Source organism: Dicentrarchus labrax, unplaced genomic scaffold (assembly GCF_905237075.1).
Source record: "Dicentrarchus labrax unplaced genomic scaffold, dlabrax2021, whole genome shotgun sequence".
In the NCBI taxonomy this organism is placed as follows: Eukaryota; Metazoa; Chordata; class Actinopteri; family Moronidae; genus Dicentrarchus; species Dicentrarchus labrax.
In genome coordinates this window covers 13,392,148-13,406,159 of record NW_026136720.1, presented here as the reverse complement: position 1 = coordinate 13,406,159, position 14,012 = coordinate 13,392,148, and the positions used below count along the sequence as shown (strand labels likewise).

Here is a 14,012-nt window from a genome sequence, read left to right as displayed (position 1 = left end):
CATGACATGGTTTGTACCAATAGATGCGTTCATCCAGTATCATACGACAATGCCTGGCACCTGTGGAGCCCCCCCCCCCCTCTGGAAACACACCTGTTGTGAGACTATTAGATGATGTCTTGAGTGTATATTACATTTTGTTTTCACTCTTGGAGGTTTAGTTGCATCATGAGATCAGGCAGAGGATGGCTGAGGAAATCACCTGTTGTCCATGTGAGCTCAGCATGCCTAGGGTTGTTAAGAAGCTACGGAATGATCGGTATGCAGAGAAGGCATGAATGGAATCGTGGGAACTTCTGTGTAGGTTAAAAAGATATCACGCCACTTCCTTTAAACATATAATTAAAGTTGTGAGCTCAGAACCGTTAGTTGACTCACCAACTGCCTCTTTTTTTCTATTGTTTACTGCTTTCTTATGAAGAAATTGTAGTTGTTCTTAGTTATCTAGTGATCATGTAATCAGGGCCAGGCTTTTCACAGATACACGCCTCAATCCGGCAGCATTGTAGAGATACCAAATTTATTTTGAGGACATTTTTCTTTAGTGTCTGATCATTTGAAAGCATGTTATAAGTAGACTACTAAGGGCCTCACCTGATAGACCTACCATGTTATTATTATTTATCTGGTAACAAATGACTAAATAAAAAGAAATAAATCAAAATAATTCACTAATGCTTTATAGATCAACTGTTAGCACCCAATGGGAACAACTTATGACTTTCCAGGTTGTGAAGAAAAAAAATCCCTTGGCTGGTGTTTATCCCCCTGCAGCATAAGAGTTAATCCAGTCTTTATTATAGTGTCATAGTTCATCATATGAAGCCCCTCAGTGACCACTGACCTTCTGGAAAGGGGCTGTGGAAAATCTGGACCAAAGTGTATTTATTAATTTCTATACTTTCCCAACTGCAGACTTGATAAATTATTGTAAACAATAGCCCTTTATTAAAGGCGTATAACTGTAGGATTTATTGATGGAGGGGGCTTCTCTAACTGCTTTGTCTCCAAACAGAAATGATAAACACCAGCCAAGTTTTTTTTCATATCCTGCCAACCCCAAAAGGTATTGCTTTTAATGAACAAGCTATATTATTTATTAACCTTTAATAAAGCCATTAGTTACAACTTTAAAACCCCCTTTAAACCCTTTTATTAGAAAGTGGCAGCCTATTTGCTGACACCAATAACAGCCCAGATCTTGGGAATAAACTCAGCAAGTCTATCTGGGAATATTAACAGAGACGCTGCAGACTAATAAATGCCATTAAATGCAGCAGACTCAGTCATTATAATCTCACTAATGGGCGCGACTAAAACACTTGAAGTTACTGTAAGAGTATTAGTGATTTTCCTTTTTTTTTTTCTTCCGTGCGGGTGGGTTGTTATCGCGAGGAACTCTGAAGCTCAAGAGGTGAAGTGAAGCGAGTGTTTTTCTACGTCGACGCATCCAGGGTGGCATAGAAAGAGGGACGTCTGCAGGCTCTCATGGCTTAATAGAGATATAGACTGCATATATGCTTTAACAGATATTACTGTGTGCGTGTGTCTTGTGTTTTATTTTATCATGTTTTTTGTACATCTGGCCCGGTTTCCTCCCGCGTTGACGGCGCTGCTCGTCACACATCTGTAGCCGCTGGAATCCCGTTTTCAGCACCTGGACAGCTCCCGGTCGTGAACCTTCTCTTATTATCGGGCACATGGAGTCCCTGGTGTGATTGTAGGGGGGGAAGCCCTGTAAGCACATTATTCCTCCTCTCCGAAGATGTCGGTATTTTCCTGATTCAGTGACAGCCTCGTCGTCTCCGCTGAAGGATGCTGCTTTCGGTCCGGAGTAGGTGTTTTCGTCGTGCGCTGTCTTCTGAGAGGCGATACGGGTGCTTGGCCAACGCAAATTTAAGGGGAATCGCAGCCTACACAAAGCCAGATCTGAGCTTCCCTCACACTTATCATCATCATCGGCGTGGAGGGAGATATTACCATCATCACTGCGAGGGCAAAGGAGTCACGACCACACTTTACACAATGTAGAGCACGGAAACAGAAGAGGTTAGTATGCCTTTGTGCTTCTTTTCGAGTCGGTGGTGATTTAAAGGGCACTGTGTAGTTGATGTATTTGTGTTGGTTTTAACGAGAATGAGTCTGCGTGGCCTCTAAGCACAGTGGGAAAATGTTAACAGCAACCATGACTGTTTATGTAGCTACAGGACTTGAAATGATTGCAAATGCATGTTTGATTAGTTGAAATGCAGAATGCATTGGACAGAAATAGCACCCACAGTGCCTGTTTGGTGATATAAAATAATAAAATCTGAAAAATAAAAAATAAATAAATTGCTTCCTTGTGGGCAATCACCTTCGCTGATGAAGCAGTTACTGTGTAGACTACACTTAAAGTAATAAGTGGTAACTCAAGATGCCTATTGTGAAATTTTCTCGGATATTAAGTCCAGAAACACTTTGCTTTGCAGTAAATTACCCCCAGAATCAAATACGTACACGCACATTTGATCCCACTTGCCTTTCTGGTCACCTCTACTGTGATTGCACACAGAAAGTAAAGCACCCGTTAAGTATTTTGATATGTGTGAACCTCTTTGAATTTCTGCTTATCTTATGGCCAGAGCATTATCATTTACCTGGAGTATTATGAGCACATTTTTGGGCACCGCAGTGAAACAGTGTCACTGTCAGCCCTTAAATGACCTGGGCTGATTTATCCTGAGTAGCATTTAATCTGCTGTGCTTCACTACATTACTCTGCTGTGGTCTCCTGCGGCTTTGAATGCTGACTCCTCACCTCTCCATGTCTGAGGGTTTTTCGGCTGTGCCTCTGTGTGTCACACAATATTCCAAATTCATGAAATATTGTGCAAGACATGAAGATCTAAACAATGCAAATGTGTTATCATTGCAGTTTTGCAGTTATAATTTATCTCTTGTTGACAGCTGATTTCAGTGTAACAATTACTTTCCAACACCCAGAACTGGGCTTGTTTATTTTTTGGCAGTAGTAAATGTTTCATATTAAAGCAGTGGCTATGTGTTTGTGATGTTCTTGTCCGGTCATGTCATGTCTTTTCCTTCAAAGCAGCTGGAGTGGGCTTTCACTGAACCGACTTGGACATCAATGGCTCTCTATCCTGTGGCACAAAGAGCTAGCATCCTGCTGTACTTGCTATGCAAGAGGTGTGATGTTCCTCAGCCCCTGATTCACAGAGCGGAGCGTATATTGGAGGAGATTTAAAATCCATTACAGTTTAGTGCTCCCCAGGAAAACAGTTGAACAGAGTATAGCTAAAGCTGCAGTTAGGACAGGGCGCCTTCAGGAAAAAGCCCAAGCATTGATACTTGATGATTTTGCATGCATTTGTGGTATAATCAGACTGTATATAGATATTTCATAATTGTGAGATTAAATGTGCATTTTTGTCCTTGGGAAACAGCATTTTGCAAAACAATCTCCCCTCAAGGTCTATTGTTTGCTGTTCTGAAACTCCCAGTCATATCTCACGATCTTCCTCAGCAGATGGAGTGTGCCCGTTATTTGCTTCATGAGTTTCTTTTTCTGTAGTAATTACATTACTTAATTATTTTTGCATTTTCTATAGGTGTGGTAGGAGCCAGGTCTCTGCAGTGGTGAAATCACATTTTGCACTTGGGGTCATTTAGTGTGGACGTCTATTTGCAGCAACAAGACCTCGACATGAGCAACCCCCAGTGAGTATAACACCCGCCAGAGTCTTGTTTGAAACCATGTCTGAGAGAGCGTGAAATCTTAAATCTCTATTTATGAACACGCAGTCTCATGCAAAGAGAATCTCAGTGTGGTAGGATATGATTAGCAGAATGGGACCTGCATATTCTCATGCCCCTCCTGTAAATGACTTTGAACAGAGATCAGCGGGAAAGCAGCGCTCAGCCTTGTCCGGCATCCCTGAGAGCAAGAGAGTGACCGGCCATCTCCAGCCTCCGCTGGCATCTCTTAGCATTCAGGAGGGATGTTCACTTGTCATCTTCCCTTATTAATAATTACTCTGTGTGTGGTCCTCCAGACAGGCCCTGCATTCTGATGACAGCCATGGTTGGGGCTAAGAGAATGGAAAAAGAGAGGGAGCAGGAGAATGTAGTGGAGTGGGAGGAGGTGGAGTGGAGTAGAGTGGAGTGGAATGAGAGGTGAATGCAAAATGGGTTCAGTCAGCTGCAACTTCTGATTAAAGGCACAGGATGCTGCTTGCAACCAACAGAGATCTCTGTCTGGGCCTCTGACCAGCCGATTAGCACAGATGATGGCTGATTACAAGTCCATTTGAAGGAGAATGTTAGTGCAAAAGATCTGCAAGTATATAATATAGGGAATGTGTTGACTGGTTAGTAGTACAAAAGGCATGATTTAATGCCGCTGAATGTCGGTGACAGATGGGAAACTCATGCAGAGAAAGGTCTTTGGAGTTATTTTCACCCCTGCTCTCTTAGACTTGATACTCACCCTCTCTCTCTCTCTCTCTCTCTCTCTCTCTCTCTCTCTCTCTCTCTCTCTCTCTCTCTCTCTCTCTCTCTAGCCCTGTAGCATCTCTGCTATGGAAACAGTGGGAGGCAGGATGGGAAAATTATTATTAGATGCTCAAATACAACAAATTCAAAGGGATTTATCTTACATATTTCAGATCATTTATTTGTGTCTGTCTGTGGTTTACATAAAAAAAAAATTAAAAAAATTAAAAAGACACAGATACGGACTGAAAAAGCACACATAATTTTAACACAAATCATACAGGAACACACTGATGAGGCAGTGCTCTTCCTGTTTGCCTTGTATGGAGCTGTTTGTACATTTTTTTCTCATTCAGCACACAAAGAGGGAACATCACACACCCCGAGGAGCCCAGTGGCTTTGAAACGGGTCAGCTAACATTTACTGAAACTAACCTCAGTGTCACGTGATCCTGTGCGACGCAGTTCTTAATTTCTCGCCATAATGAAGCAGTCTCTCCAATCCGTAGAATAAAGTCTGCTGATTAGCAGGTCACTGCCAAGCAAATGTTTATCTCATCATTCAGATTTTTAATCCTCTTAGTTTAAATTTCTATTGTTATTATCTATTTTTATGTTTCTAACTAACTTTAATGTTTTTATAGCAACTTGATTGATAATGCCACTCAGGGGGAAAAAAATAAATCATTTGATATATTAACAGATGAATTGGAGCATGGCAATGGAGAGAAAATGGAAGAAAACGAGTCTAAAAATCCATCGTAATATTTACAAGGAGCAACTAATATAATATGATTGCTGAGAGCAAAAATTATCCTAGAACACTGTTCACCGGTTGCTCAATCCTGCCCCTGTCAGTGATGTCCTGGACCAAATATCTTCCACTAGATGTGAGGAATTTGCACTATTAATTTAACAACAAAATTACCTCCATAAGAGCAGCTATTGTCATCAATAGCATTAACATGTCTCTTGAAACTGGGTGTTTTCCAGAATCATTCAAAATTATAGCTATGAAACCCCTGTTGAAAAAACTATAGGCCTATACCTAATCTCACATTTTTAGGTAAGAAAATGGAAAAAGGTTTTGTTTTTGTTTTTTTAAACCAAATTAACAATTTCCTGAATAAATATAATAATTTAGAAAAGTTTTAGTCAGGGTTCAGGGCAAATTATAGCACTGAGACAGCACATACCAAAATTGTCAGCACTGCTGCCATTAAGGTTTCTGTTATAGTTCTATTAGATAAAAGTGCTGAATTTGATACACTTGATCCGAATACTCATATTGAGCACCCTGAAAACTTGGTTGGCTTTGATTTTTAAGCTTTTATGCTGCCTTTAGGTAATGTTATCAGAGAACATAAACTTAATTTCTACAGTTATGCTGATGACACACAGCTGTAAACTGTAAAAAGAAATTCTTATTTATATTTGTTATTTTATATAAATTCCTTTCATATAATAGCAATTTCCCTTAGGAAATATTTAATATCTTTTATAAACATAGATTCCTCTTTAAGATAATACATTCAATTCCCAAATTGCACATATCTGGCTATATTGTATTTTTTCTGTATTGTCAACTAATCCCATGAAAAGACAAAAACCAACAATTTATTTTTTTTGTGTAGCCAAAACCTGATGTACTACCATTTATTCGTATTGCTCTGTGCCATAGCCCTCCATTGTTTTCATAAAACCATTAAAAACACATCAGTGGGCCACATTGTTGCACTGGATGACATGTTCCTCCATTATGATGAACCCGGGCACTGTAGCTTATTTTGAATCTATTCCATATCCCATTCGGTGCCATAAATACTCACTAGCGAATTAAATGTGTTTTAATCCGCAGCTGAAAATAGTCCCCAACAAATGCACTATTACTGCTGTTTGATTAACTTTTGCTAAAAACAACAGTGTCCTGCTGTTTTAGGAAATTACTTTGCCTTTTTCAAGATTAGGTGGGAATGAATGGACTTGGGGCTGAGAACCACAGACAGGGTAGGGGAGTAGGAAAGCACTGAAAACACATTCTTGGTGTTGGTCTTTTCACAGGAATTGTTGACAATAAGAAAAACATAGAAAATGGAATGCCTTATCTTTAGTTTAAAGTGTTACTGTGTGTCCATATCTAACATACTTGTGTGTTGGTTACTTAAATGCTTGCGCCTGGCACTTTTGGCTGGCTGTCGGGATGTCTGCAGAGTAAATCTTAATGTTTTAAGCGTCATCCTCGCTGCCTGCTAATTGAGGTGATATGGACATAAAATGACAAATTCAAAGCTGAGGCATTTTCTCTATTAACAGTAGAAAAAGAAGAGTCCAAAGACCAACAAAACACATTCACCCTTCATTGAAGCAGTGGAATTGGCAACTGCTGTAATTTCCCCTTGGACCTTGAAAGAGCAGGCGTTGCCGAAAAGATCTGATCTTACAAATGTACCATTGTGTCAAGAGCTTGTGTTAGGGCTGCTGCTGCTGCTGGGAAATCTGGCCGGTGCCCATATAAGTGATTTGGCACAATGGTCCTGCTTTTCTGATAATATCAGGACAGTGAATTGCTGTGCACCGAGGGGCAGCCAAGTGTCCATATACAAACTTATTGGGTAAGACAGAGCGGCTGTGTTGTAGACAGCTGGCCAGAAATACCATGACAGTGAGCACTCAGAATGACAATGATACCAATGCCCTCTGCAAACCACCAGTTTATGCTGAGGCAGCACTTTAAAATCCACTGAAGTGTCAGAAACAGAGAATTTATTGCTAAGAAAAGGTGAATTAAAATGTGATGTGACAGGCATCCGTCAGAATAGCTATATTATACTCTGTTTGATCGTTGTTGTTGTCCTATGTTGGCATCGCATAGCATTATGATGATCATAATCTGCTGTCAGTGTTTAGTTTGATTTTACTTTATGTTAACAGTTATTCATTCACGGATCGGTGATTCTGCCTTGCTTTATAGTCACACCTTGGGTGCTGAAGGTTAAGTGCTGTACAGGACATGTCAGCTGCAGTTTCACAGCCATTGTCGGTATTTGAAGTAAAGACGACTCATGCACAACTGCCTCTTATACCAAAAGACTATTATCTGCTAATACAATACAGAGGATGCATATGTCAGTCATCTCCAACTTGCCTCAGACCTGAGTCTGTTCAACCAAATAACAAAAAAACATGAAGTAAGATACAAAATAATACAACTTAAACATATTCATGATGCACTGACTATCTCCTCAAACTGGTTTTAATCTTTTCTTATCATTACATGCTACTACGAACAGACAAAGTCTTGACTGACTGTTTATACGGCCCCATCTATAGCCCTGGAAGTTAACATATTCCCTCCTGATGTATCTTATGTCAGCATTTGAGCCTCCTTTATGTGCACTGGTGTTAGTATTCGAGAGTAAAAAGATATAAATTAGTTTTACTTTCTGTTGAGTTCAGCAGTATTTGACTTCAGTGGTATTTGAGTACCTTTCTCACAGAAGTCTGCAGAAAAGAGAGGCTAGAATAGATTACAAGTGAAATTCATTTAAATTCCAGATCTATGGAATCACTGAGTGTTGCCAAGAAGGTGTTCCTATAGGAAATGTCCAAGTGAAAAAGGCGTTCTTGAATGTATTTCCAAGAAATGTTTTGCTGGGGAGTGTCTCTGTATAGAGGGTATTATTTACTGTTACTGAAAAGAGTGGAGGAAAACGAGAGAAGACGCATTGTCAAGAATATTAATACACTTATTCTCACCACATATTTCATAGATTTTATTTAGGGTAAATATTTATAATAACTGTCATGTTCTGACTAACAGCATTCAATTGGCATCAAGTTAGAACTGGAAAGGGGAGATCTTAGCAGGCTATTACGTTTTTATGTATTTATTGATCACTACATGGTGATTTATAGTGATGCCAATCCCTAGCAATAATTACACACAAGGACGAAATAGACCTCTTTTAAAAGAACAAAATTGGGTTTTAAAACTACAGTGCTCTCTAAAACACAAATTATATTAACACCTACTACAAAAGAAAATATTATATCTTTGACAAGTACATTCAGTTGAATCAACATTACCAGTTAAAGTTAATGTTCTGTGTACTAACATTTACTGTAATAGCTGTCCTGAATAGATACATTCAGGAAAAGTTAAGCTATAACCATTTTTATTTTAGTGTTTTGCATTATTATATAACAACATCAGATGTAAAACAAGCTCAGACCAGTATTAAGAAACATTAGCTAGTGTAGCCTTTTGGGCCTCATGGTAAGTCTTTGCTTTTACTCTGTATGGGTGCGAGATTTTACCCCCAGCCATGCGTGCTCTATGCTAACCTTTTTGCTTCCTCGTGGCGTTTGCTAATATCACATGGCTCTGAAAAGATCCCAGCCTTTAGCATGCTACTGGCTGTCCTTGCCTGCATTGTTGAAGGGAGCGAAGTGTTCAGATGTGAAGCCTCCACTCCCTCCCCAGGATGGCAACCAGCCACTCCACTGGGCTCTGCACATAATGGCTCCTGGCCTGCTTTGTGATTGTCTGGAAATGTGATTTTGATGCACTAAACAGTTTGTGTCTGTCATGACTGATTAGCGTCCTTGTTGCAGTTGGTCAGAGGTGCCAAGTCCACAGTGGGATGCGCAGGCGTGTTTAGTGGCAAGCTGGGTAATATATGGACGTTTGACCCTCAAACCACATAACGCATCTACCAGGACACGTACTGAAGGATCAGCTATTTAAGGGTGGAAGGGAAAAGGCATTTTATGTAGTGAGGACATGAGAATAATAGTTTGTCTTTCATAGCCATGTTAAGATAATATAGTTCAAGTGATTCTCGGTTTCCTATGAGAATAACAAAATAACCCTTCAAGGGAGTCCATTAAACAACTATTAGTTAAGAAGTAAGTCAGGAAAAAGGAAGACCTATTTTCCTCCTTAGGCCTGCCTACATTAACATTTAACAGGAAGGTGGGTCTGCTCAGTGATCTTCTACTAACTGGTTCCTCCCACTCCCACTGTTTAACCTCCAGCACAGCACAGAGGTTGTAGAATTCACCAACCCAATGGCCTTTGTTCCCTCTGTCTTGTAATCAATGCCTTCCTCCACTGTTAAGCACTGGAGTTATTGATGTCTCCACACTGGCTGCACTGGGACGCCTGCCAAGCTGTGTGAGACTACTGTTCCAGGGTGACTTCTCCTTGTCCGCTATTGGCTGAGCTTGTGGGATCACAGCCCTCCCTACACATTTAAGTTTTAGGACCTCAATTGCAGATAATATTACACTTTGTCACAGAGAAAATACAGTAGATAAATGAAAATGGAAAAAACAAAGCTGAAACAAGTTTTATTTTAAATGTTGGTTTGGTTGGCAAGCAGTTCTGAAATATCAGGTGTTAGAGCATCCTTGAGTGCACCAACTGCTGCCAACTGGGCAGCAGCATAATTTTAACCAAAAACACAAAAAAGCGTCATTGGTGATACATATTCTAAACATTAATGAGCGCTTTACAAAGTAGTCTGAAAGAATGTTAAGTAGAAATGTAATTTGTACTAAAAGCTGATATCTATAACCTTTTAGAATCAAGATACTGTTAATATTTTCATATGTGTGGAATGCAAATTGCCATATTTACTTCACTGCATCCTCAGCTAATGAGAAAAGTAGATCACCATCACTTGCCAGGTAAATGTGTCCTTGTTGATGGTGCCAGCCAACACTGGAAACAAGGAATTTCACACCATGTTTGTGTTTTCATTCATCAAAATTGAGCATAGTCCCAGTTCTTATTATCACACTTTACCTGGAGCGCTTTCCAAGTAGGTGCATTAACCAATTCAAATAAACAGCACACTTCATACAACCTTACACTACAACTCTAATTCACACCACTGCACAAGGTGACATGATTATATATATTTTGGCTACTGTATAATGAGACAAAACATGCAAAACGTGTGTGTGTGTGTGTGTGTGTGTGTGTGTGTGTGTGTGTGTGTGTGTGTGTGTGTGTGTGTGTGTGTACCATAGGGCTCCTCCTAAGGCTGGTGCCTCCGAGCTGGAGGTTATCTCCCAGCAAGTGGAGGAGGACAACCAGTGCGTGGCCCCTGTCCAGCTGGTCAGCTTCACCTACAGAGACTTGCCTTTAGCTGCCCTGGATATATCCCTGGCTGGCTCCCAGCTCATCTCGAACCCAGATGAAGAGGACAACAGAGAGGGGTACGTCCCACGAATCCACTTCCACACCACCCTGCTTCATTGTTTGACCACAGTCAGTAACACAACCTCTAAAGCTGATTCTAATCTATTCTATCTATTAATAAAAACTGAGCACTTCCCTTTTCATAGTTTGAGGAATATTAAACATCATATATTTTGAGGAAGCTGGAAATAAATTAGCATGATTATCAATTACATTTTATTTATAATTCATTTGTATAATAAAAAGCCCAAAATGTAATTACATATTGATTGATGTTCCTGATGTTTGCCACCACAGTTAAGAAGATACTAGAAATATGGTGTCTGAGACATTGTCTCTGCTTGTTGCATGAAGTGCTACATTCATAATTAAGGCAGAATTGCAATTACTACAATCTATAATCTACCCTGGCAGAGAAAAGCTCCGCCGTCACTCTCTCCATTGCTCGTTATTGCACATGGTAATTACACCTGGCGTATTGAATCACCCCTCATTTTATATTAGAGTCCGGGAGTTGAGGATATTTGGTGATGAATTTATTAGTGTCACCATGTTAAATGGACAATGTCTCCACTGATGTGTTCATTTCAGCTCAATGACACAGCAATTTCTTGCTACCAGACAGGCTTCTGTTCATAATGTCGATTTCTGGCAGAAAACAAAGAGTGTTGTTAGCGCCATAGCTTTCCTGAAATGTCAGACCCCTGTGGCTGTGCTGTTTCTGTCCACAAGGCCTGTTTGTCCAGGGTTTGTGTTGTTTTCTTATCACCATATCGCCATGCTTCAGGGCCAGTATTCTCAGGACAGGACACACCCCTCATAGAGCACCCCTATAGCAAGTGTCCGTGGCTCTCCACTCAGGAAGTGTGACTCACAACCCTTTGGCATGCTGCGATGTTGGCATCCATGCAGAGAAAGTCGACAAACAGCATAAGCTTAATTAGAGCATCCGGCATTTGGCCATCCAAGCCCTGGTGTGTCAGCTGACCATGTCCGGCTGGACTTCGCCTTGTCTGGCCTGGTCTGGGCCGATGGCTCTGTGGGACGGAGGGCAGGGACAGATGGGTCCTATGTCCCAAACACCCACTCTGTCATCATACCTCATATCTTTCTCACTCTGTTCTTGCTCACAAAAAGAACAGAAAACGCACACATAGCAATGCCACACCAGAAGGCAGGATCTGGCAGCCCAGTAAAATTATCATCACAGTGGGCACTCTCATATGGCACCATATGACACCATGGTCCCCTGGGATTTGGCATTGTGCAGTGGAAAAGTCATGTGGCGCTAAGACATATCCCTGAGGGATTTATCAAGTCAACAATGTAAATTTTGTTATGAAAAGTACGAGGGCATTCATTCTGAACAGAAAAATGCCCTCGAGGAACTCCAGGAAGCCTAGAAGTATTCAGCAGACTAGTGAAAAACAGTGTGCAATCTGTCACCCATCTAAGTTATAGTATGTTCAATGAGCTTTTCAGATTGGAATCCGTGATTTTCAGGTCACAGGCATTCCACGGCATACCTGTCATCACAGTTTCGTACACACATTTGTTGGAAAAAGCAGCGAGCCAGCTCGTCGTTACAGGTTCTGACTGCCTTTCTGACTCATGTGTGTAACATCAGAGGAATGACACAAAGGTGGGATGTGTTGTATGCTGCAATATTTTAAATTAAGCAAGACTATCTAAGGTCTGACAAAATAATATATATATATATACATATATTTACACTTTGTAAATGATAGCGTAAAAGAAAGTAAACCAACTTTTATTGCCTCGCTACTGGTGTTGCAGTGGCTTTGTGCTTTGATTTTGGTGATTAGAACAACAGTTTGTTTTCTCAAGCTATGACTTTCATTCCTGAGATGTTTCTATATCTTAGTTATCATTTTGTGGATGTGACTCTATCTCGTGGTAGAAGAGGAGAAGTTTTTGATTTCTGTTTGATCATAAAAAATTACTGTTGTTTGGTTTGTAAAGTTTCCTTTTGTTTGGCTCTGGATGTGGTTTATGGTCAAAGGAATAGCTTTATACCAATGGTCAGCAATGGGGGGAAAAAAGGGCTCATTACTTGTGAAATGAGTTTAAATCTTTGATGATGAGGTCTTGGTTTTGTTTTGTTCCATGTGGCTTTGGAAAAAGAGCAGAAGAATACACACCAGAGATGCGCATTTAGTCTTGTATGGGAGCTTTTCATGGCTCTTTATCAGGAGACGTGGGCGATTATGTAGGAGGTGGATGTTCTTGCGGACTACAAGGGGCACATGCAGTACTTGCAGATTCTCAGCAGTGGTATGTTGGATGGAAATATTAATAGATTTTGGCAGCGCCATCTTCTCCAAGAACTTGCTGGAAAGTCCAAGATGGGGGTGGTGTAATTTCACATCCACCTTAATTATTGTCTTTATTTATTTTTTGACTTCTGCCTTTTGATACTTTTTCGGTAAGATGGATAATACTATATGATTTTCTTTTCTTTTTTTTTTTGCTTTGTCATGTTTCTGTATTTTGACTAAGTTGTAGCAACCTAACCAACCGTGCAGCAATCCATGCCTAATTTCCATGCCCGATCTAGAGCCAGTGTTCATGGTAGTTCTACATGGCGGACTCCATGGAAGGCGACCCATGGTGTCTGTAGATATAAAAGGCTCATTCTAAGGTAACAGAAACATAAAGATTATATTCAGGTGATTACACACCAATGAAAACATACCTATGAATATTATATTGCATTTCTGCTAGTAGAGCCTCCTAAATGTCACATAGGCCTAATCGACCTTTAATAGATGTGTCTAATTAGTTTAAGTGACAACAGCTGTTTGTGTGTGTGAAAAGCATACACAAATTGACATTTAAAATATTTTGGTACTTTAATTATTTTCAAATGGGGTTCAAATTTGGAAGCTGTAGTAAACTATGGCAACATAATAGAGGGTACATCTGTTTCATCTGTTTTAATCAGAGGTTATTTTCATGTAATTGTGTTTGCCTTCTACAGTCATTTCAGAATATGCCATAGATCATACTCGGAGGAGTTTTTGGATGCGGCAAAGATAATGACAAAGCAGTATATTTACACTGTACATATGAATGCAATTAAAGTTAAAATGTGTGAACTGGAGTGCAGCAGCAAAGTGGTGCGTTGAGATTTTCTTCTACCTTTTATCATGACCTCCAGACTCATTGGAGTCCAGGCTCCTGAAGAGCATCTCCCTGCCTGGCCTCAGTCTCTGGACCCCAGGCTGCACATCCTGTGCTTGCCCTGGGTTATCATCCCCACACCAGCCTGCTTCCCACAGCCGCTGTA

General features: G+C 40.4%; 1 protein-coding gene across 2 annotated transcripts in view; it reads left to right on the top strand.

Annotated features, from left to right (window-relative positions):
• The first annotated feature begins 1,387 nt into the window (after nt 1–1,387).
• tmem266 (transmembrane protein 266) overlaps nt 1,388–14,012 on the top strand; it is a 28,141-nt gene continuing 15,516 nt past the window's right edge. The window contains exons 1-3 of one of the 2 annotated variants that reach the window (XM_051381980.1): nt 1,388–2,049; nt 3,612–3,720; nt 10,531–10,719. In XM_051381980.1, the coding sequence (XP_051237940.1) occupies nt 3,707–3,720; nt 10,531–10,719 (203 nt within the window). In that variant the 5' untranslated portion in view covers nt 1,388–2,049; nt 3,612–3,706. The remainder of the gene's footprint in view (nt 2,050–3,611; nt 3,721–10,530; nt 10,720–14,012) is intronic. The other variant, XM_051381981.1, reaches the window with a different exon arrangement.